Source organism: Mandrillus leucophaeus, unplaced genomic scaffold (assembly GCF_000951045.1).
Source record: "Mandrillus leucophaeus isolate KB7577 unplaced genomic scaffold, Mleu.le_1.0 Scaffold915, whole genome shotgun sequence".
Taxonomy (NCBI): domain Eukaryota; kingdom Metazoa; phylum Chordata; class Mammalia; order Primates; family Cercopithecidae; genus Mandrillus; species Mandrillus leucophaeus.
Window position 1 is genome coordinate 492,508 of NW_012109975.1, and position 24,765 is coordinate 517,272.

Genomic DNA, 24,765 nt, shown 5'->3' on the forward strand with positions numbered 1-24,765 from the left:
TTGTTCTCTTAACCATTAAGCATTGCTGGCTCAGCCTGTTGTCTTTTGGTGGTTGTAGATTGGCTGACTGAATTGAGATAGAAAAGTAGTTTTACAGGATGGAAGATTTATTATTAACACTTTGAAAATTTGACTGTGGCTGGCAAATGATAAAAAAGGATTTTAGTTTTGTTAACTATTAAACAATGTCTTTATTATAATCCATTTTTCTGTAACCTGGCCTTATAAAAAGTCAGGCATATTCACTTTGAATAAAGAAATGATTTTTTTTTTTGTTTTTAGTTTTTGAGACAGAGTTTCACTTTTTTTGCCCAGGCTGGAGTGCAATGGCGCGATCTTGGCTCATTGCAACCTCTGCCTCCTGGGTTCAAGTGATTCTCCTGCCTCAGTCTCTCGAGTAGCTGGGATTACAGGCATGTGCCACGATACCTCGCTAATTTAGTATTTTTAGTAGAGGCAGGGTTTCTCCATGTTGGTCAGGCTGGTCTTGAACTCTTGACCTTGGTGATCCACCTGCCTCGGCCTCCCAAAGTGCTGGGATTACAGGTGTGAGCCACTACGTCTGGCCGGGAATGATGTCTTCATGCTGATTTACATTAAATACTTCAATGAAATAAGACAACAAGTGCAACATATTATAACTTTGTTTGGTAATATATGGAATATATATGGAATAATTTACTGAAAAAGGATTTTTTTGTTTTGTTATACTCTGCTTACCTCATCTGTAATAATTTAGCTAATTATAGAACGTCCTTCATTTGTACTTTGGAAAAAATAGGATATTTGTCTATACCATGCTCAACTTTGTTATGGTATCAGAAACAAATCTCAGGGTTATCCCAATTATAGACAAATATTGGTAAGTGAAACTATTTGAATACTGACAACCTGACAATTTATTATTGCAAGTGGAAGCATAGTCAAGATGTTGTAGTTACATTTTTACTTACGGTAAATTTGATAATATATTTTTATGTATTTTATAAATATGATTGAGTAATCAGGATGTTCAGACTGATTAAAAGTGATAGAATCTTCTTTATTGTTATATCCCTAACACCAGGAAAATAGTATGTACACCTGGTAAATATTGAAGAATGAATGAATGTATGATGACTCATTCTCAATTTGGGCACCCTGCTCTATATCAGAGTGTTCTACCTGGATCCAGGAGCTGTCTAGTCAGCTTGCACGTTTGAATCACATGAGAAACTTCAAAACCTCCTGATGCCCAGGTGTCACCCCAGACCCATATCTGTTTTAGGTGCTGGGGTAATAGCACTGAACAAAAACAGGCAAGTTCCTGCTTGTGTTGAGGTGACATTACAATCAAGGGAGACTAAAAGTACATAAATAACTGTCAGATATGATAAGTGGTGTTACAAGCTTTGAAGAAAAATAAAACAGTGTAAGGTAGATGTTCAAGTCAAAGATACTTGATTTGAATCTTGTAAAACCCTTACATTTGAAAGGGTTGTTATCTTAATTATTGGCCTGGGAAAAAACTCATTCTCCTCATCCTCCCCATATTTTGTTACTTTCTTTATCCCGTGTTGAATTGTGATCCTCATGTACTCTATGCTTCTATTTCTGTAGCTTCCAGCCATTAACTTCAATAGTGCCCAAAATAGCATGACGAAGTCTGAGCCCGCCATCAGGGCGGGTGGACACAGAGCTCGGGGTCAGTGGCATGAGTCCACAGAAGCTGTTGAACTTGAAAATTTTAGGTAAGAAATCCAGCATCTCCTTCGTCTTCAACAACTTATTCTACTTAGCTCACAGTTTTATTTAAGTTTATCCCAGGAGCTAAAATTAAAAACCCGCTTTAGTAGTTACCATAGAGATTCTTAATTTAATATTTTTAGTTAGTGCTTAAACCATTCCCAGAAATAATATGTAAATAACAGGTTTAATGGGTACAGGTGGAACTGACCTGGGAGATTTAGGACACTATGCTGACATGCGTTTGGCATTGCTCAACGAGGAAGTGGTTCCAGATTATTGACCTGGTTAGGCTTATCCCAATCTTTGTCTGTCTAGATCTTGCCAGTAATGAGACGGCATAAAAGGAGCCGTTGCTGGGAACAGATGTGGTGGTTAAAGTATGTGGTTGTCAAAACAACTGAGGTTTTCGGTTGAAGGCATTGCGGCACACCTCTGACATTGAAAGTGTCAGGTAATGTTCATCTCTGTTGCCACGCAGACCCCTGCAAAGCTCCACGTTCTTGTGGGCCACTCCCCTCTCGGGAGCTGGTTCTCTCAGTTTTACAGTGTGCTTGGGTCATTTGGCACTAAGTACCATGTAAATAGTGAGCGGCATGAAATATCAATATGAATATTCTAGAAGGATCATTTGTTTATTTGGCCTAGATTTTGTTTTTGTTTCCCTGTCATCTTATGACAATGAATTTAATAGTATGGGAAAGTTACATGACATTTCATGGGTTCATATTTTAGAAACATATTTTTAGTGAGGAGCACTTAACTACTTAAAAAATTGTCATATGGTGAGTACCAGTGCCCGTGTACTAAGAAACCATTACAGCCTTCAGGTGACTAGGATGGGGACATGCTGTCCAATGGCATCTGAAAGACTCAGAAGGCAGAACATTACACATGGCAACATAAGGTTATACTCATTTCCTTTGAGGTTGTATGTTCATGGAATTCCAGCTTATTTGTCCTAGATCTTAAAATTAGTTTTATTTAATTACGTGCAAAAATATCATATCGTGTATTTGGTAGCAATATGACCATTTTGTTTATTATCCCTTATCCTTTTCCAGTTTTAAAATAGAATGTTTTAGAGGTATTCTTAACCTCTTTGGTGAGCTGTAAGATCAGCAAAAAGAAGCTGAAGCTGGAATATCTTAGAATTTTGTTAAACACACACACAAACCATATAAACAATCAACAGTGACAGTCAACATGGCTGAAGGTGTATAAGCTGTGTTTAATAAACTCTTCTTATCTAGAAGGAATTATAAATGATGACCACTGGTGTTGACAGTGAGATCAGCCAGTGGGATCGAGGGTATGTGGAAAAGTGGAGAGGCAATTCTTCTCTTCCTGTTACACAGTTGTCTAAATAATGTGCCCCAATCATTCTTTCTCTCCATTTACCCTTTTCTTCCTCCAACCAATTTTAGCTGTTAGTGTTTATAGGGAATAATTTAATGGATATGGTAAAAGGAAATACATACGCTTTACTATATTTTATTTTTAACCTTATAATTGAATTTCTAGTTCCTATTTTAACAGTTGATATTTGCTTTTAGCAACATGTTAAATGCAAGTCTCCTTCAATATTTGCCTGAATCCTCATTAGTATACTGGTTAGTAATGAAAAAAACATTACCTGAATATAGATGATCTTTGCCTGCATTGGCGACTTTGAGACAGCCTGATCTCTATAACAAAATCCTTTTCCGTTTGTTTCGTCTCAGTATAAACTACAAGAATGAGAGAAATTTCAGCAAACATCCTCAGCATAAACTATTTCAGGAGATCTTTACCGCCTTGGTGAAAAATAGACTCATATGCAGGTAAGATTGTTCCTGGAAAACAGGCTTTTACTCAAGAGTGGCATATGTCATCTATCTTGTCTCTAGAACATGATTTGAAACATTTCCAGGATTGAACATGTCATTAAAGGAGAGAAGGAGGCGAATGAGTAGGCATTACAGATGATCTTATTAAAATCACTGATGAGGTACCGAATTTAGCTGAATTTGATGACAGATAAGGAAAAATGGGAAAACACTCAAGTTATGTTTTCTTTATTTTCTTTGAGTTTGGATACTGAAGGAGGAGTTTATTGTGTGGGATCTTACGAAAGAGACACTGGACGACACCACGGACAACATTCTCATGGTGCACTTTTGCAGTGATTTAATGACTGATTAAATGGACTGCGCGAGCCTTGACCTTGAGGAAAGAAAGGATGAGTCTGTAACAACCAGCCACAGCCTCAGAAAGATGTTTCTTCTTTCTTTCTTTGCCTTGTTAACACGGGTGCAGTGTTGGGACTGTAGAGAAAGAATTAGTTAACAAGGCCTCTCGATTCTCTCTCACAAATATCAGGGGTTTTCAGGGAGCCATTGATTGTTGCTGGATTGCAGTCAGGTCTGAATTTTCTGTCCATTCTGAGCTGCTTCATAGAAAAACTGGGTATGCTGCTGCCAGATGCGAAGGAGGCTCCAAACAGTCTGTCATGATAGGGTCCTGTCTTTTGCTCTTTTCAGGAGGCCCATACTCTTCCCACATGCATCAGCTGAAAAATGCTATAAAGAATCTTAAGTCTTCCTTGTCACTTTGTGACTTGATTGAGATATGTGAATTCCATCCCAGTGAAAATGGAAAAACATTATTTCTATTGTGAAAAATAAAAATAGGAGTATTAATAATTTAATGCCTTGATCAAAATAAAACTGACTTGGCCCAGTGCAATAGCTTATTTTAAGTAGAACAGCATTCTGATGGGTCCTCCATGACGAGTCAGCTACTCGATACATGCTTAATTGATGGCCTCATGTCTCCATCTTTTGGATGGGGTCATTTAGCATTATGTATTTAAGTATTGGACTTAAATGACTGTCCTATACATTAGTTTTCTTTAAAACAATACAGAATTGAGACTGCATCTGTCACGTCTTTGTACTTTATTTAAGCAGAGGATTATTAGACTGGCTCGGATGATACAAGAAGCCTAAAATCTTTACCAAGGTTATGTAATTGGGTCAGTGTTCAGTTCTCGATTACACACTCAAAGATTGTTCAAAGATTAATGAACACTGCAAATAACCTGAAGTTATGTGTGTATATATATATATCTCAACTGTTTTTTGCTTAGATTGAACAGAGTGAAACAATGGTAGTAGCAGAATCATTATGCATAAAACAGTATTAGGAAATAAAGTTTTTTGTTTTTGTTTTTTTTGTTTTTTTTTTAAAGCCAGCTCACATGGACTCTTCAAGGGATGCCCAGTAGACTATTTATTGGGTCAATACTTTGGGGGAAGACACTAGATGCAGAAATTGTTAGGGAAAATAACTGGGCACTGGTTGGCATCAACTAATTGAAAAAGATCTCAACAATTCTAAAGTTGAGAAATCTCTTTTCAGGGTGTTTTAAAATTCTTAGTAATTGAAGGGGCATCTTAGGCTGGATGAAGTTACTGGCTGGTAACACGAGCGGTCCCTGGAAGTCTTCAACCTAGGAAGAGATAATTGTAGATCTCTTTGCTTTCATAGTACGAGATGGAATTTAGGAATGTCGAACATCAAGGGCATCCTTTAATGTCATCCTGTGGCTGCTGACAGCTTGCTATGTTCAGTTCTATTCTAAAAGCATTGGGTAAAAGATGGCTTAAATATAAAGGTTTTCCATTGTGCCTCACCCCATATAACCTTGCTAAAATAGCCGGGACCATCCGTCCTTTTTTTCCTTCCCCTCTAACTTTAGACTTATAGAAGAATTACACCTCAGGACCTTTTCTGATATGACTTGTTACCCCCTTTGTTTGCAAACATCAGATTTAGTGTTGGGTTGAAGGTTTAGATTCAATTTGATAAACAAACTGGTAAGCATCTACTATATGTAAGGAAGGGATTAAATGGTAAAGAAGGGTGAAATTTAAAAAATTAACAGGACATATGGTCCTTTTCTCCCTGGGAACTCAAATACTACTCTGATCAGCAAGACGATTACCCAATAAAGGAAAATGTACTAAATATATACAATTTGTATTAACGCAACTAACTAAAGGCTGCATGAGATTGGGGGTGGGTGGGAATTTGGGTCCTTGGTCCAATTATGGTTGTAGATAAGACTATAGATAAGACATTCAGCATGTTATGCTACTCAATTTTGCCCTGAAAAATATGACTTACTGGGAATTTAGTCTCATTTGTGAAGTGTGACCCCTTTCAACTCACTTCTCAATGCCTACCCAATTGGTGGTAATGTTGCTCTTGTATTTTACTCACCCCAACTCTAGCCTTTCCCTAAATCACACTTGTGGACACCTCCTTTCTGTGTTCTTTTCTGTGATTTGTGATTACTCCCCCATTCTCAGAATGAAACTGCCAGATGGCATCTGAAACTGGAAAAGACTTGTTAATCCAGAGTCAGATAAGGTAACACTGCAAATACCTCACAGTAAATCTCAAAGGACAAGGGAAAGTGTCATCCCTGAGCGTGGGGTTACTCCTAGTTACACAATGGTAACTAATCTTTTTTAAAAAATCCTTGTATAATGGTATTTATTTATAATATACTGCTATATAATATTTTACATATTTATGGGGTACATGTGGTATTTTGTTACATACATAGAATGTGTAATGATCAAGTCAGGGTATTTGAGGTGCCCATCACGTTGAGGATTTGTCATTTCTATGTGTTGAGAACTCTCTTCTAGCTACCTTGAAATAGACAATACGTTGTTGTTAATTATAGTCACGCTACTCTGCTGTCAAATGATGGAACTCATACCTTTCGTTTAACAATGCATTTGTACCCGTTAACCTACCTCTTTATCCCCCCGTTGCGCTCACCCACCCTTCCTGGACTCTGGTATCTATTATTCTACTCTCTATCTTTATGAGACTGACTTTTTTTTAAAGCTCCCATATATGAGTGAGACCACACAATACTTGTCTTTCTGTGCCTGGGTTATTTCACTTAATGCTTCCAGTTCCATCCATGTTGCTATAAATGATGTGATTTTTTTCTCTTTTTTATGGCCAAATAATGTTTCATTTTGTGTGTATACTACATTTAAAAAATTCATTTGTTTGTTGGTGGACACTAAGGTTGATTCCATATCTTTGCTTTTGTGAACAGTGCTGCAATAAACACATGAATGCAAGTATCCCTTTGTTATACTGATTTTTTTTTCTTTGGATAGATACCCAGGAGCAGAACTGCTGGATCATATGGTTCTATTTTTATTTTTTTGAGAAATCGTCATAAAGTTCTCCACACCAGTTGCACTAATTTGCATTCCCACAAACAGTGTATGAGTTCCCTCTTCTCCACATCCTCACCTGTTAGTTTTTTGTCTTTTAATCATAGCTATTCTAACTGGGGTAAGATGATATCACATTGTAATTCTGATTTGCATTTCTCTGATGATTAGTGATGCTGAACTTTTCTTCATGTACTTGTTGGCTATTTGTATGTCTTCTTTTGAGAGTTGTCAATTCATGTCCTTTGCCCACTTATTTTATTTTATTTTACTTTAAGTTCTAGTATACATGTTCAGAAAGTGCAGGTTTGTTACATAGGTATACATGTACCATAGTGGTTTGCTGCACCTATCCATCTGTCATCTAGGTTTTAAGCCCCACATGCATTAGGTGTTTGTCCTTATGCTCTCCCTCGTTTTGCCACCCACCCCCCAATAGGCCCCAGTGGGTGATGTTCCCCTCCCTGTGTCCGTGTGTTCTCATTGTTCAACTTCCACGTATGAGTGAGAACATGCGGTGTTTGTTTTTCTGTTCCTGTGTTAGTTTGCTGAGAACGATGGCTTCCAGCTTCATCTATGTCTCTGCAAAGGACATGAACTCATTCTTTTTTATGGCTGCATAGTATTCCATGGTGTATATGTGCCACATCTTCTTTATGCAGTCTATCATTGATAAGCATTTGGGTTGGTTCCAAGGCTTTGCTATTGAATATAGTGCTGCAATAAACATACGTGTGCATGTGTCTTTATAGTAGCATGATATATAATCCTTTGGGTATATAGCCAGTAATGGGATTGCTGGTTCAAATGGTATATCTGGTTCTAGGTCCTTGAGGAATTACCATGCTGTCTTCCACAATGGTTGAACTAATTTACACTCCCACCAACAGTGTAATAGTGTTCCTGTTTCTCCACAACTTCATCAGCATCTGTTGTTTCCTGACTTTTTAATAATTACCATTCTAATTGACATGAGATGGTATCTCATTGTGGGTTTTTTTTTTGAGATGGAATCTTGCTCTGTGGCCCAGGCTGGAGTGCAGTGGCCTGATCTCGGCTCACTGCAACCTCCGCCTTCTGGGTTCAAGAGATTATCCTGCCTTAGCCTCCCAAGTAGCTGGGACAACAGGTGTGCACCATCACACCCGGCTAGTTTTTGTATTTTTAGTAGAGTCAGGATTTCATCATATTGGCCAGGCTGGTCTTGAACTCCTGACCTCGTGATCCTCCCACCTCAGCCGCCCAAAGTGCTGGGATTACAGGCATGAGCCACCATGCCCAACCCTCATTGTGGTTTTGATTTGCATTTTTCTAATGACTAGTGATGATGAGCTCCTTTTCATATGTTTGTTGGCTGCATAAATGTCTTCTTTTGAGAAGTGTCTGCTCATACCCTTCACCCACTTTTTGATAGGGTTGTTTTTTTCTTGTAAATTTGTTTAAATTTCTTGTAGATTGTGGATATTAGACCTTTGTCAGATGGGCAGATTGCAAAAATTTTCTCCCATTTATAGGGATGGGCAAGGACTTCCTGACTAAAACACCAAAAGTAATAGCAACAAAAGTCAAAATTGACAAATGGGATCTAATTAAACTAAAGAGCTTCTGCACAACAAAGGAGACTATCATCAGAGTGAACAGGCAACTTTGCCCACTTTTTAATGGTATTATTTGCTTATTTTTTGCTATTGAGTTGTTTGAGTTCCTTGTATATTTTGGATATTAGTCGCTTGATGAATAGTTTGCAAATATTTTCTACCATTTAATAGATTGTCTCTTCACTCTCTTGATTGCTTCGTTTGCTGTGCAGAAGTTTTTAATTTAATATAGTTCCATTTGTCTATTTTTGTTTTAATGTCTGTGCTTTTGAGGTCTTAGCCATAAAATCTTTGCCTAGATCACAACCTACAGAATGGGAGAAAATTTTTGCAATCTAGCCATCTGACAAAGGGCTAATATCCAGAATCTACAAAGAACGTAAACGAATTTACAAGAAAAAAACAACCCCATCAAAAAGAGGGCAAAGTATATGAACAGACGCTTCTCAAAAGAAGACATTAATGCAACCAACAGACATATGCAAAAATGCTCATCATCGTTAGTCATCAGAGAAACGCAAATCAAAACCACAATGAGATATTGTCTCACACCAATTAGAATGGCGATCATTAAAAAGTCAGGAAGCAACTTAGGATGTGGAGAAATAGGAACGCTTTTACACTGTTGGTGGGAGTGTAAATTAGTTCAACCATTGTGGAAGACAGTGTGGTAATTCCTCAAGGATCTAGAACTAGAAATACCATTTGACCCAGCAATCCCATTACTGGGTATATACCCAAGGGATTATAAATCATGCTGCTATAAAGACACATGCACACGTATGTTTATTGCAGCACTATTCACAATAGCAAAGACTTGGAACCAACCCAAATGTCCATCAATAATAAACTGGATAAAGAAAATGTGGCACGTATACACCATGGAATACTATGCAACCACGAAAATGATGAGTTCGTGTCCTTTGCAGGGACATGGATGAAGCTGGAAACCATCATTCTCAGTAAAATATCACAAGGACAGAAAACCAAACACTGCATGTTCTTACTCATAAGTGGGAGTTGAACTATGAGAACACATGGACACAGGGAGGGGAAGATCACATACCAGGGCCTGTTGGGCAGTGGGGGGCTGGGGAAGGGATAGCATTAGGAGAAATACCTAATGTAAATGATGAGTTGATGGGTGCAGTAAACCAACATGGCACATATATACCTATATAACAAACCTGCACGTTGTGCACATGTACCCTAGAATTTAAAGTATAATAATAAAAAAGAAAAAAATTAAAAACTAGTAATCAAAACCCTAAAAAATATCTTTGCCTAGACCTTCCTATGTTTCATAGAAAAGTGTTTCTCTGTTTTTATTTAGGAGTTTCATAGTTTTGAATCTTAGTGTTTAAGTCTTTAATCCATCTTGTGTTGATTTTTGTATATAGTGAGAGAGAGAGAGGGGTCCAGTTTCATTCTTCTGCATACTGATACCCAATTTCTTCTACACCATTTATTGAAGAGGGTGTCCTTTTTGCAGTGAATGTTCTTGGTGCTTTTGTTAAAAATCATGACCAAGTGGGATTTACACCAGGGAAACAAGAATGGTTTGGCATGCAAAAGTAAATAAATGTTGTGCATCACATCAACAGAATGAAGGATAAACAACATATGATCATCTCAATAGATGCAGCCACATGGCTGTAAACATGTGGATTTGTTTTGGGGTTCTCTATTCTGTTCCATCTGTCTATATGTTTGGTTTTATACCATTACCATGCTGTTTTGGTTACTATGGCCTTGTAATATATTTTGAAGTTAGGGAGTGTGATGGGTCCTGCTTTGTTCTTTTGCTCAGGATTGCTTTGGCTCTTCTGGTTCTTTTTTTGTTTCATATGAATTTTATGATTTTTTTTCTATTTCTGTGAAAAATGATCTTTTGATAGGGATTGCGTTGAATCTATATATTGCTTTGGGTAGTATGGCCATTTTAATGATATTAATTCTGATCCATGAGCATGGAATATCTTTCCTTTGTGTCCTCCTTAGTTTCTTTCATTAGTGTTTTGTTGTTTTCCTTGTAAAGATCTTTTACCTCGCTGGTCACATTATTTTTCTAGGTATTTTATTTTTTTGGTAGCTATCGGAAGTGGGATTGTTCTCTTGATTTCTTGTTCAGCTATTTCATTGTTGGTATATAAAAATGCTGCTGATTTTTGTATGTTGATTTTGTATCCTGCAAATTTACTGAATTTATTTATCATACTTGAGTCTTTGGTTTTTCTAAATATAGGATCCTGTCATTTGCAAGGAGGTACATCTTCCTTCCCCCATCCCCCCATTTTGGATGCGTTTTATTTCTTTGTCTTGACTTATTATTCTGGCTAGGACTTCCAGTACTATGTTGAATTTGAGTGGTGCAAGTAGACATCCTTGTCATGTTCCATTTCTTAGAGGAAAAACCTTCAGTATGATGTTAGCTGAAGTTGATATTGTTATATATAGCCTCTATTATGTTGAGGTATGTTCCTTCTATGCATAGTTTGTTGAGAGTTTTTAATCACGAAGGATATTGGATTTTATCAGATGCTTTTTCTGCATCTATTGAGATGATCATATGTTGTTTATCCTTCATTCTGTTAATGTGATGTATATCATTTATTTACTTTTGCATGCCAAACCATTCTTGTTTCCCTGGTGTAAATCTCACTTGGTCATAGTGTATTATCTTTCTGATAAGCTATTTAATTTGGTTTGCTAGTACTTTGTTGAGGATTTTTACATCTATGTTCATTAGGGATACTGTTCTGTAGTTTTCTTTTTTTTTTTTGTTCTATTCTTGTCTTGTTTTGTTATTAGGGTAACGCTGGCCCCATATAATGAGTTAGAATTCCCTCCTCTTCAATTTCCTGGAATAGTTTCAGGAGGATTGATGGATTGATATTAGTTCTTCCTTGTGTGTTTGGTAGAATTCAGCAGTGAATCCCCCAGTCCTAGCCTTTTCTTTTCTTTTTTTTTTTTTATTATACTTTTAAGTTCTAGGGTACATGTGCACAACGTGCAGGCTTGTTCCATATGTATACATGTGCCATGTTGGTGTGCTGTACCCATTAACTCGTCATTTACATTAAGTATATCTCCTAATGCTATCCTTCCCCCTTGTCCACTCCCCACAATAGGCCCCGGTGTGTGATGTTGCCCTTCCTGTGTCCAAGTGATCTCATTGTTCAATTCCCACCTATGAGTGAGAACATGTGGTGTTTGGTTTTCTGTTCTTGCGATAGTTTGCTGAGAATGATGGTTTTCAGCTGCATCTGTGTCCCTACAAAGGACACAAATTCATCCTTTTTTATGGCTGCATAGTATTCCATGGTGTATATGTGCCACATTTTCTTAATCCAGTCTGTCACTGATGGACATTTGGGTTGATTCCAAGTCTTTGCTATTGTGAATAGTGCTGCAGTAAATATACGTGTGCATGTGTCTTTATAGCAGCATGATTTATAATCCTTTGGGCATATGCCCAGTAATCGGTTGGCTGGGTCAAATGGTATTTCTAGTTCTAGATCCTTGAGGAATCGCCACATTGTCTTCCACAATAGTTGAACTAGTTTACAGTCCCACCAATAGTGTAAAAGTGTTCCTATTTCTCCACATCCTCTCCAACACCTGTTGTTTCCTGATTTTTTAATGATTGCCATTCTAACTGGCGTGAGATGGTATCTCATGTGGCTTTTCATTTTTAAGAGACATTTTATTACTTTTTAAATCTTGCTACTCATTATTGGTCTGTTGCTTTTCATTTCTTCCTGCTTCAACTACTTGGAAAGTTGTAGTTTCCAGGAATTGATCCATTTCCTCTAGGTTTTTCAGTTTGTTAGCATATAATTGTTCATGATAGTCTCTGATGATCTTTTGTATTTTTGTGTTGTCAGTTGTGTATCTCCTTTTCCATTTCTGATTTTGGTCTGGGTCTTTCTCTCTTTGTTAGTCTAGCTAGTGGTTCATCAATTTATCTTTTTGAAGAACCAACTTTTTGTTTTATTGATGCTTTGTATTGTTTTTTAGCCTCTATTTTGTTTAATTCTTCTCTGATCTTTTTTATTTCTTTCTGTCTGCTAATATGGGGTTTGGTTTGTTCTTGCTTTTCTAGTGTCTTGAGGTGTATTGTTAGATTGTTTAAAATCTTTCTACTTTTTTGATGTGAGTATTTTATTGCTATAAACTTCCTTTTTAGCACAGCATTTGCTGTGTCCTACAGGTTTTGGTATGTTGTGTTTCCACTTTCATTTGTTTCAAGAAATTTTTCTACTTACATTTTAGTTTCTTTATTGACCCAATGGTCATTCAGGAGCAAATGTTTAATTTCCATGTATTTGTGCAGTTTCCAAAGTTCCTCTTGTTATTCATTTTTAGTTTTATTCCATTCTGCTCTGAGAAGATACTTGATATGATTTCACTTTTTAAAAATGTGTTGAGACTTGTTTTTTAGCCGAACATGGTCTATCATGGAGAATGTTCTGTGTACTGAGGAGAACTGTATTCTGCAGTTGTTGAATTGTTGGATAAAATGTTCTGTTAACATCTGTTATGTTCATTTGATCTAATGTCCAGTTTAAATCCGATGTTTCTTTGTTGATTTTCTATCTGGAACTTCTGCTTACTGCTGAGAGTGGGGGTGTTAAAGTCCCTTGGTATTATTATATTAGAATCTATCTCTCTCTTTAGATCTAGTATAATTTGCTTTTGTTTTATTTTATTTTATTTTATTTTTTTTGAGACAGAGTTTCACTCTGCCACCCAGGCTGGAGTGCAATGTGCAATGGTGCATTTTCAGCTCACTGCAACCTCCAACTCCCAGGTTCAAGCAAATCTCCTGCTTCAGCCTCTCAAGCAGCTGGGAATACAGGTGCCTGCCACCAAGCCTGGCTAATTTTTGTAGTTTGTAGTACAGACGGAGTTTCACCATGTTGGCCAGGCTGGTCTAGAACTCCTGACCTCAGGTGGTCCACCCATCTCGGCCTCCCAAAGTGCTGGGATTACACGCGTGAGCCACTGTGCCCAGCTGCTGTGCTTCTTTTTTAAGATATCTGTCTTTTTGGTAAATTTCTAATTTGTATCCTGAATTGTTTTTCTGATTTATTTATATTTTTGGACTTTTCTTATATCTCACAGAACTTCTTTTGAAACAATAATTTGAATTCTTTTTCCAAGATTTTGTGAATTTATTTTTGACTGGAATCTATTGTTGGATAATCATTCTTCTCCTTTGGAGGCGTCATATTTCCTTTATTTTTCATGTTTCCTGTGTTCTTACATTGATGTCTGCACAGCTGGTGTAATAGTCACTTCTAATTTTTAAAATTGGCTTTCATATGGGAAGACTTTTTCCTGAGGATGAATCTACAATGTTGGTTGGGTAGCGTACTTCGGCTTTGATTCTGGGTGAGTACAGTTGTGCAGTCTCTGTGTGATTTCTTTCTCTATAAACGGTGTCAGTAGTATCTGAGATTTCCTCAGTGGCTTAGGGTATAGTTATTACTGAAGGCTATGGTGTGGTTTTGCTGGAGACTGGGACATCAGGTAGGCTAGTCTTCAGTCAGGGGAGGCATCGGTGGGACCGCCTGCCTATCCCGGGGACCCTGGATGGCATACACTGGCACTAGTCTTAGCAGGTCCAGGCGGGTCTATTTTTGGCCCTCCAAGTGGCTTACTTGGATGCTAGTAGTGGCAACCATGGGCTGGACAGGTAGAAGGGTTCTCATGCCCCTGAGCAGCTGGTGTGTTATGAGTGATGGTAGTAGCAGTTGTAGGACTACCCTCTAGGTCCCAAGTAATGCATGCTGGTGTTGGTGGCTGCAATGGGCTAGGCAGGCTAGTCTCCCGGCCTACAGGCAGCACATGCTGGTAGATGCCAGCTGTGGTTGTAGTGGCTTGGTGGGTAGGCTCAACTTCAGGCCCTTGGGAGGAGTGTTTAGGTGCCAATGGTGGTAGACTAGGCTGGGCAATCCCGTGGTCCCTGGACTGTATGCTCTGGCATCGAGGAGAGGGGGAAGCTGGGCTAGGCTAGCTGGTCCTCAGGGCCTTGCAGTTGTGTGTACAGGTGTTGGCCGTGGTAGACAGGAATGGGGCAACCTCTAGGCCAGTGGCCGAATGCCACTGGGTGGTGTTGGTGGGGAAGCAATGTTTTTAGTGATGGCAGCCTACGCCAGCAGATGTTAAGCATGTGTGCCACTTATGGCTCAGCCCCAGGTATGGTAGCCCATGGTTGCTTGTTCCTAAGCCCTGGGGTCAACAGCCAGCTCTTCTTTTGAACCTCTGTCCCAGCACTGCTGGCTTCTAGGATAGTGCATACTCTGTTGGGGGTAGTGTTCTAGAATGGTGCCTCGCTCAGCCCTGGTGGTAGCCTGCATCTTGATCATGCCTCCTACCTGGGTGTGGTAGCCCACGGTTGCTTATACCTAAGCCTTGTGGGCAGCATCCCATACTTCTCTCGCACTTCAGCCCTGGTGCTACTGGGTTGCAGGATAGCATGCAGTCTATTGAAGACAAAGCTCTTTTTTTTTTTTTTTTTTTTTTTTTGAGACAGAGTTTTGCTCTTGTTGCCCAGGCTGTAGTGCAATGGTACGATCTCGGCTCACTGCAACTTCTGCCTCCTGGGTTTGAGTGATTCTCCTGCCTCAGGCTCCTGAGTAGCTAGGATTACAGGTGCCTGCCACCATACTCAGCTAATTTTTGTATTTTTAGTAGATACAGGGTTTTACCATGTTGGCCAGGCTGGTCTTGATCTCCTGACCTCAGGTGATCTGCCTGCCTTGGCCTCCCAAAGTGCTGGGATTACAGGTGTGAGCCACTGCACCCGGCCGTGGGTCAAGGGGCTCTCCCATGGCTAGAATTGCAGGAGTCCATGGTGATAATGTGCACCACTGAGGGTCTCTCACTCACCCTTTCCCTGTATTGTAGTCTCCCTTGGCTCCCAGCTGATCTTGGCTGAGCAGGCTGCCTCACTTCCTTCTCTTTCTTTCCTTTAGGTATTGCCTGCCACTTTTCTACTGAATTCCAGTATTATCTCTTGGGTGACCTATTTGAAGCATAATTATCTACTCACTATATTGGTTCTTCTTAGTGGAGGAAGCAAGTACAAAATGCCCTTACTCAGCTCTCTTGAATTGTTACTCCTGGTAACTAATCTCAAGGTGTGGCAAGATACAGACACAAATTGTGGTCTTCCAATCTTTTTTTTTTCTGTCATGACGTCATTTGTCTGCAGTAGAGTTTGATTCCATTTCCATGTCATCTGCCTGAACAGGAAAGTACAAAGGGTGTTGGTATCCAAGACCAGGTTGTTATGAGCTGTGTAGGGAAGAAAAAGTTGTCCAAACATTATCATATTCTCTAATTAATTGACCTCATAAAATTGACCTCTATTCAGGTATCTCTTGTGTATATCTGCTTCTCTGGAATTCCTCTTTGTTAGTCCATTCCTTGCTGATGTGAAGATTCTCTATTACAAGGCAAATATTATTTATTTGTGAAACAAACTTGCAAATCTGGCTAAAGATGTAGAATTTTATGAAGTTATTGAAAGTGATGGAGCTGAGCTGGTGGAATATGACAAATAAGGCTCAGGCAGAAATAGGTCACCTGACAATGAAGCAAGAGAGTTTTTTTTTTTTTTTTTTTTTTGAGACGGAGTCTCGCTCTGTCGCCCAGGCTGGAGTGCAGTGGCCGGATCTCAGCTCACTACAAGCTCCGCCTCCCGGGTTTACACCATTCTCCTGCCTCAGCCTCCCGAGTAGCTGGGACTACAGGCGCCCACCACCTCACCTGGCTAGTTTTTTGTATTTTTTTAGTAGAGACGGGGTTTCACCATGTTAGCCAGGATGGTCTCGATCTCCTGACCTCGTGATCCACCCGTCTCGGCCTCCCAAAGTGCTGGGATTACAGGCTTGAGCCACCGCGCCCAGCCAGGAAGAGAGTGTTAACAAGGAAGACGATGAGGCTATGTTTGGAAAAACAAAGAATAGCAGAGGTCTTTGGGGGAAAAAAAATAATGAATCCTTCCAATATATTCACAAAAATGAACTCTTTTTCTTGCAAAATCAAAAGTGAATGTTGGATCATGTTATTTGAATGTTTTTTCAGAAAAAGTGTTCCAAAAATGTCAGTAGAATTCATTCTTGCTTTGTTCTAGTTACCAGGGCAATGTTGCAGTATAACTTAAATTTTGTTAAATGTAAAGTAAAATACATCTTGGTTTTATAATTTATTTTTAAAGATGTTGTTTCAGTCTTTCCTCCTGCCCTTTAATATGAAATTTGGTGTTATTTTGAAGTGGGTTTACTTAACTGGCCTCGTTCTGGTACTATCATTCTAGAATAACCAGGATATACCTCTTCCCTTGCCTGTAACTTTTGTATAGGTAAGCTTGCCCAAGGTACTCATTCTAGTTGGAATGAGTTGGAGGAAATCATTTAGTGTTATCTCATTTGTAAAAAAATTAATTTACTTTTCTGAAAAGAATGAGTTAGTATCCTTATTATTTTATACCCCAGTTTCCTGAGATATTTGCTGCAAATTTGAAGAATTTTGGAAATAAGTCTGTAGGAAGTCTAGGTGAGAAATATGTTTGCACTATGTATAAGAGAAAACTTCTTGAATTAGGAGAAAACATCACAATATTATTAGAAATTACCATAAAAAGTATTCTGAGAACATCATAGATACTTATAACCAAGAGGATTAATATAGTTATTTGTTTAGCTATCAAACAATTTGTTATCCATGTCCACTCCAGGTCCTAGATCATGAAAAAAGTGACTCTTACCCTTTCGAGTTTTACCTGGTCCTCAGCATTGACTATCCAGACTCCATCACAGAGGGAGGTTAGATGAGAGGACCAGAAGTTAGGATGCAGGGAGAATCTCTTCAGTGTTTTGAATAAGTTCTTGAAATAGATGAAGCTAATGAAGAGATGCTTTTTCTGTGAATTTCTCTCTTCAGCCAGTACAGAGACCAACAGAGACCTCTGAAGATCCCTTATTGCCTAAGAAGGGAGAAGCCTGTTCACCTTGGTAAAGCCTGTCAGATAGTTCAGAACTTCCCTAGAGACAGAGTTTCAAGTTAGCACCATAAATTGGGCACAGATGAAGTTTCATAAAGTCCTCAAAAGTCTTAGGTTTGTGTCTTTATTTATTTATTTATTTATTTATTTTTGGAGACAGAGTCTTGCTCTGTCACCCAGGCTGGAGTGCAGTGGCCTGATCTCGGCTTACTGCAACCTCCACCTCCCAAGTTTAAGCGATTCTCCCTGCCTCAGCCTCCTGAGTGGCTGGGATTACAGGCGCCTGCCACCACGACTGGCTACTTTTTGTATTTTTTAGTAGAGACGGGGTTTTGCCATGTTGGCCAGGCTGGTCTTGAACTCCTGACCTCAGGTGATCCACCTACTTTGGCTTCCCAAAGTGCTGGGATTACAGGCGTGAGCCCCTGCATCCATCCAGGTTTGTGTCTTTATGTACTAAAAAATGTTATAACAGCCCATTCCTTAGGTGGTTCACATAGTTCTTTGAGGTCTTGTTCCTTCTTGGCCTCATTTCTTTATCCTGTCAGTGTCTCTCCTAGACTCATTGAGGTCAGAGTGAAATTTCTGTTCCTTTGAAAGTTATTCTTTTTGTTACTTCTGATCCTCTGACCGTGCTAGTCCTCTGCCTGAAGCACTCTATCCCTACCTCTTTGTAGGTCTTTTATCTCCTGCTCAAGCCACTGACACTGGTTTTGCTGGGGGAAGATTGAGGCTAAGATTGTTCATTTGGAATTTCTTTGCATTAAATTATTTTGATTGCTTTAAAAATTTTGGAAAACACAGAAAATTATGAAAACATGAAAATTTACTATTTATACCACCCTTAGAAACATCTATATTAACTTTTGCTATATTTCCTTCTAATCTTTTAACAATTTTGTGCTTTTTTCCTTCACTTATCTGATAGATTATTATGCACATACAAAACTACATTCTGCTTTTACCCAGAGTATAACTTTTTAAACAGCTGGATCATTGTTTGAGAATGAAATTTGTCTTTTTGTCTCTCTTTTACTTGAAGCTTCACAACCTTAAACATAGACATGAAGCAAATAAGCTGTAACAACCCAACATCTCATGTAGTCCTCAAGCAAATGATGATTTCCCTTCTTCCCATCACCTAACTTGGAGCAAACATCTAGCTCTTATATTATTATTTCTCATGCAATATTATCTAGGGTATTTTAGGTAAATGTGTACTCATATACACACACACACACACACAGGCATAGTCAGCCCTTGATATCCAAGGGTTCTGCATCTCAGATTCAACCAACTGCAGATTAAAAAATTATTCAGGAAAAGCAATAAAAAACACAACAATAAAAATATTTACGTAGCATTTACATCATATTAGGTATTATGAGTAAGATGATTTATAGTACATGTGAGAATATGTGTAGGTTCTGTGGATTTTGGTAACCATGGGGGTCCTGGAATTCCTGAGGATAACAACGGATGACTATATAAACCAAAAAAGTCATGAAATTATAGAGGTAGAATGGACTCTGAAGAAAACCTTCTTAAGCCTCATTTGATAGATGTGGGAGATGAGTAAGTAAGGTCCAAGGTCCTGGGACAAAGCCGTGGCTGGTACTCTTTTCTCTTATGCCTCACTGATTCCCTTGTTCTTTACTAATCAATGCGCATTTAAAATTTGTTTTAGGTGTGCACCAGGGAAAAGTATCACTTTGGTAACCAGACTTACTGCTTCTTGTGTAGCTCATTCACTTGGCTGTCAATAGGCATGAAATGAAAATGTTCCTACCTTCCCAGGAAAGAACTGGTTGTTCCTTGGCTACAGATAACCACCAGAACCAGTTTTAAACCTGGCCAAATCAATAAATGACAGTTTCTCGTGAGTACAGGAGTTTCTGAGAGCCAGGCAGTAACTGATAGTCACATTCTGGGAGCCGCATTTCCACAGCTAAAAAATCAACCAATCCCCAAACAGCCTTGTGAAACCTGGCCTTTCCTAAATTTTCCTATCCACTTTGCTCCAAGAAATGGGGCCTTCTAAGTACACTCTTTGTATTAATCTGTTTTCATGTTGCTAGTAAAGACATACTTGAGACTGGGTAAGTTTTATACAGGAAAAAAGTTTAATGGACTTACAGTTCCATGTGACTGAGGAGGCCTCACAATCATGGTGAAGGCAAGGAGGAGCAATTCACATCTTACATGGATGGCAGCAGGCAAAAAGAGCTTGCATGGGGAAACTCCCATTTTTAAAAATCATCAGATCTCATGAGACTCATTCACTATCACAAGAACAGCACAGGGAAGACATGCCCCCATGATTAAATACCTCCCACCAGGTCCCTCCCACAACATGTGGCAATTCAAGATGAGATTTGGGTGGGGACACAGCCAAACCATATCACTTTCCTGTGCTATAAATTCATCTTTTGTAATACATATTGATTTGTGGGCTCTTCCTTCTTTAAGCATCTCAAAGTTAACATGTTTAAAACAGTACTTTTGATTTTTCTCACTCAGTGTGTGAGAATGCCTCAGTTTTAGTTTTCCCCATCCGCTAGTCCAAAACCTCATCATCTCTTGCTTGGACGATTGCAGTAGGCTAGCAGGCCTCCCTGCTTTGGATGCTTGGCTCTTTATACTCTGTTCTCAACATTGAATTTAGAAGGATTTTTTCAAAATCTCAGTCAGATTATGTCAATCCTCTGCCCAGAGCCTTCCAATGACTTCCCTGAATAAAAAATCCAAAGGCCCTGTTCTTATTTTGCAAGGCCCTTAAAACTTTGACTTCTGCTGTCTCTCTCACCCCAATCCCTATTGCTCTATCTTTGCTCACTCTGCTCCAGCCCTACTGGCTTCCTTGCTATTCTTTGCAGATTACAGTATTCCTCCCTCAGGGACTATGTATTAAACTACTCTGCTGTTCTGACCTAGACATCCAAATGGATCAATCCCTCAAAGAACTCAGATGCTAATCTTACCAAAGAACTGTTCTGTGACTGTCCTAAAATAGCATGCCCAGTACTCAATAAATCCTTAACCTTGATTATTCTCCACTGGCCACCACCTGATATGCAGTTTTATTTGTTTTTTTTGATCAGAATGTAAGCTCCATGAGTACAAGTGCATGGGTTTGTCCTCTGCTGTACTCCTGGGTTTATAACAGTACTTGGCTGATCACAGTTGATGAGTATTTGTTAAATATTTGAAAACATTCTGAAATTTTCATTAATTATGTAGAAGAAATACCTCTAAGAATGCACATTTATGTCCTGATTTTAGGAGCCAACATGATCCCATTTGTATTTGATGGGTTTCTGATTGGGTGTACATTCCATGCTAGGTTTAGTACGGGGCACAGAGAAAGAACAAAGACCTATTAAGAATAGCAAAATAAGTCAGTGAGAATTCCCTAAATAATCATTTAGGATGAATTTCTTCACATATATTCTTGTGTTTTGTTTTAAGTTTTGCATAGATGTGAATTTTACTTTTTCAACTATCTAAAAAAATAGGACTCTGTCTCATGAATTTGAGGTGATACTTATTTTGAAACAGACTTGAATTCCTCCATTTTTAAACATTGAGTCAAAGATGGCAGATTGTTTTGGTTTGTCTTGTGTGTTAATGAAAACAGTGCTACAACATGGAAAGGGCTGTGACATGAAAGAGACAGAGTGTGCTACAAATGACGGTCAACGTTGTCACCCCTGCCATTTGCATCAGTTCCTGGGTTCAGTTAACCCTGCTTCATTATAATAGCACAGCTTCGTGGACTGAGTTTTTACTTGGAACCCTCACATCACATATTTGTTTCTGTTACTGTGTAAGAAGTTGAAACCCCGGCTACTCTTTCTCTTTTCAAATAATGTGTCTCCAGTGCTTTTCCTTCTTTTTATATTGATGGCAGAAGGTGGCACCTGATGCTGACAGCAGAATGGCAGGTGATCATGGATGGGGGTGGCGGGAGCTGATCACGCTGCCATGTATTAATAGTCCTGTGAAAACAGTGGCATAAGTTCAGTCATAAGAGGGGACAAATATTTGCCCGCTCATGAATTTGCTTCTGTGTGGCTGCTATATTGAGACATGGCCTCAAGAGAAATACTATCTTTGCAGACAGACAGATTTTTCAGGGCTGCCCCCATGCCACTCTGCTGAACGCTACTGTTCCCATATTAAACATATCTGCAGAGTCACTTTCTCTTCAGCCATCCCCTGTACAGACTTACGTGGAGGGGAGGGATGGCAGGAGCACAGGAGTGGGAGTCTGGCACCTGGCTCTGTTACTCATTGTGTAGCTGTGGGCCAGATGCTCAGCTCCTCCAGGCCACAATTGCTGAGTCAGTAAAATAAAGGTGCCTGTCTTTACAATCTGTCACTATTATTCACGGTAATTCTCTGGTTGCACTAAGCTGTGTGTTTCCTAGTCCCTCAACTCTTGGCAAACATATATATGTTTATATGTTTTTATATGTGTGTGTATATATGTTTATATATGTGTATATATGTGTATATATATGTGTGTGTGTGTATATATAGTCTTACAGAGCATGCAATTCCCCTTGAACACCAGCACTTCATCCCATGTGCCCCGTCCTTGCAGTGGGTTAAGGGCTGAGAGCCAGGGAAGGAACAACTGCTCTTTCAGAGGTCAGCGCAAAGAGAGGAGAAGCCAGAGGACTCAGACACCAGGAATTCTATTTACATTTACAGCAGCAGAGGCCACGTAGAAATATTAATAGCTTTGGGCTTCAGTTCCCAAATTACAAAACAAAACAAAACAAAAATGCCATTTGGTTGGAACAGAAATTTCAACTCAGATTTTTCTGAAACTCTTTATTTATATATACTTCTTTATTAGTTAAAAAAAATATTCTGGAATTTTTGTTCTTTTCTTTTTCCTGGGAGGTGGAAAGAAAACAACCTTTTTATATTTATATTAATATGAAAAATCACTGGAAAAGTCATGAAATTTCCTCATGATGACTGTATATGGCTAACAGTAAAAATACCAAGTGTACACATATTTGTAGCATGAATCATCTCTTAAAATGCCCCATGGCTTTTCCTTTAAATAATGAAAAGTAATTAGCATTCAGCATCACTAGGTTGCTAGCAGCTGTTGCAACCTGATCATTATTTCTGTTAGATCTTTGGGATGTAGTATTTTTGCCCTACAATTCAGACTACATGCTGTCTTTAGCTAACTCAACACCTGAATGAAAAACTTCTCATGAGCCCTCTTCCTAATTGTAAAAATTAAAGATATCCTCTCTGTATTAGGAGCTTTAGAATAACCATATTTTTAATAAGTGCCCCTATAGATTTTGAATTCACAATGTATTTCAAATTTGGCTTATTTTTCTCAATGCAGGGTGTGTCCGATCTGAAGTCAGGATGAACCCATAGTACAGTTACTAATGTGGCCTTGGGTAATTCTGCCTGGCTGGCAGTTTTGGGATTGGTTGAATCCTAACTCTATTTTCAGAGGAAACTGGGCTTTGTCCCCTTGGCAAAAAGGGGTCACTGGCAAGGTGCTTGGGCCAGAGGAGGGGCCAAGGTGTTGATGGCAACTGTGGTGGGCAGCACAGCTGCCAGGAGTCTTGGTGATGGGAGGAAGAGTAATTCTTAGCCAGTGATATTCTTTGGACATCTTACTCAACATCGGGGGACTCTAATCTATAATGAGCACTCAGGAATATAAGGCTTTGGGAAGCGCCTACTATCAACCTCCTTCCCATGAAGTCAGTCTTTGTAGATGGAAGGAATAGTGAGTGACTTGGGGTGGACTGTGAGTGGGGTGGGGTGGGGAGTAGCACCTCTAGTGGCAGAAACTACAGATGTTCATCCTAACTTTGAGGAAGATGGTTGTCATTCACTCAGGTTTGAGATGTGCAGGTTTGGGGGCAGAGCTGAATTTCTCAGGGTCATAGAGGAGACAAAGATGAACTGTACCCAGGGGCAGAGGATCAATATGGGACAGGCCAGGCCATGGGTGGCTTGGGTCCACAGCTCAAGTAATTGCTCTGTTTGACAAGGGGCAGATCTTTATTCCTGCTGGATACACAATCAGCTCAGTTGTGGAGGTAGGAGATGTGGGAGAAATTATATGGATTCTAGTCTAGAATAGCTTCCATTATCTCCCTCACTTTTTCTTGGCTGAGTATGCAATAGAAGATGCTTTGTGTTTTAGACTTTCGTTAACGTGTGTACCAAGCACCACTATGGAACTAGCCTAGAGGGCAGTGTGAGCAAGTGTCACCTGGCCAGGACCACCTTCTGCTTCCAAGTTCCAGTGCCTGGCAGCACTCAGCCTCTCTCTCACCTCAGGAGTTCAGTCTGTGCTATGTTGGCCTCTTCCACACAACATACACTGTGGTTAGAACAACTACAGGTGACTGGCCTCATATCATGGAGAACATCTTTCAAATTGTTTATGAGGTTTCAGGGTTGAAAAGCCACAGAAGGCTTTCATGGGAAGCACCTTAGGCACTGGACCTTGGCCCAGCCATGTAATGAGAAGGTCAGCGTGACTGGGAGGGAGTGAACAAGGGGCAATGGAAAGACATGAGGCCAGAGGTGTAATGGGGAGGCCAGGCCCTGGAAGGCCTGTGAGTCATGGTATGGACTTTGGTTTTTATTCTGAATGAGATGCGGTCTGTTGGAGGATTTGGGCTGAGGTTTGACATGAATGGACTTGTGTTTGTAAAGAATCATCTTAGCAGATGTGAGAGAGTAAAGGAAGGGGCAAAGCTGGAAGCAAAGATGCCAGATAGGAGGCTTTTGCAATGGCTCAAGCAAAAGATGATGGTGGCCTGAGCCTGGGTGGTGGTGGAGGAGATAATGAGAAGCAGATAGGTTGTGGAGACAGATATTTTAAAGGTAGAGCAGACAGGAGTTGTGGAGGAATTGGCAAAGAATGTGAGGGAAATAGAGGAGGCAAGAAAAACACCAAGGGTTTCTGTCTGGTCACCTAGATGACTGGAAGGATCAGGCTTGAGGGGGAGTTCATAAAGTCAGTTTCAGACATGCTAAGTATCAAACTGAGATTCAGGAAGCCATGGGTTCTAGTTTCAGTCTGGGCTCTGTTGCTCCAACTTTTTGGGTACAAGTATCCTCAACAACTGATGTGAAATGCACCTTGCATTGTGCACATTCTATGACCTATGAAGCA

At 39.5% G+C, this 24,765-nt stretch overlaps 1 protein-coding gene across 3 annotated transcripts in view; it reads left to right on the top strand.

Moving 5' to 3' along the window:
* Window positions 1-24,765, top strand: part of NEK10 (NIMA-related kinase 10) — a 281,170-nt gene that overhangs the window by 23,206 nt on the left and 233,199 nt on the right. For all 3 annotated transcript variants that reach the window (XM_011969857.1, XM_011969859.1, XM_011969858.1), the window contains exons 5-6: window positions 1,600-1,730; window positions 3,450-3,548. In XM_011969857.1, coding sequence (XP_011825247.1) covers window positions 1,600-1,730; window positions 3,450-3,548 — 230 coding nt within the window. The remainder of the gene's footprint in view (window positions 1-1,599; window positions 1,731-3,449; window positions 3,549-24,765) is intronic.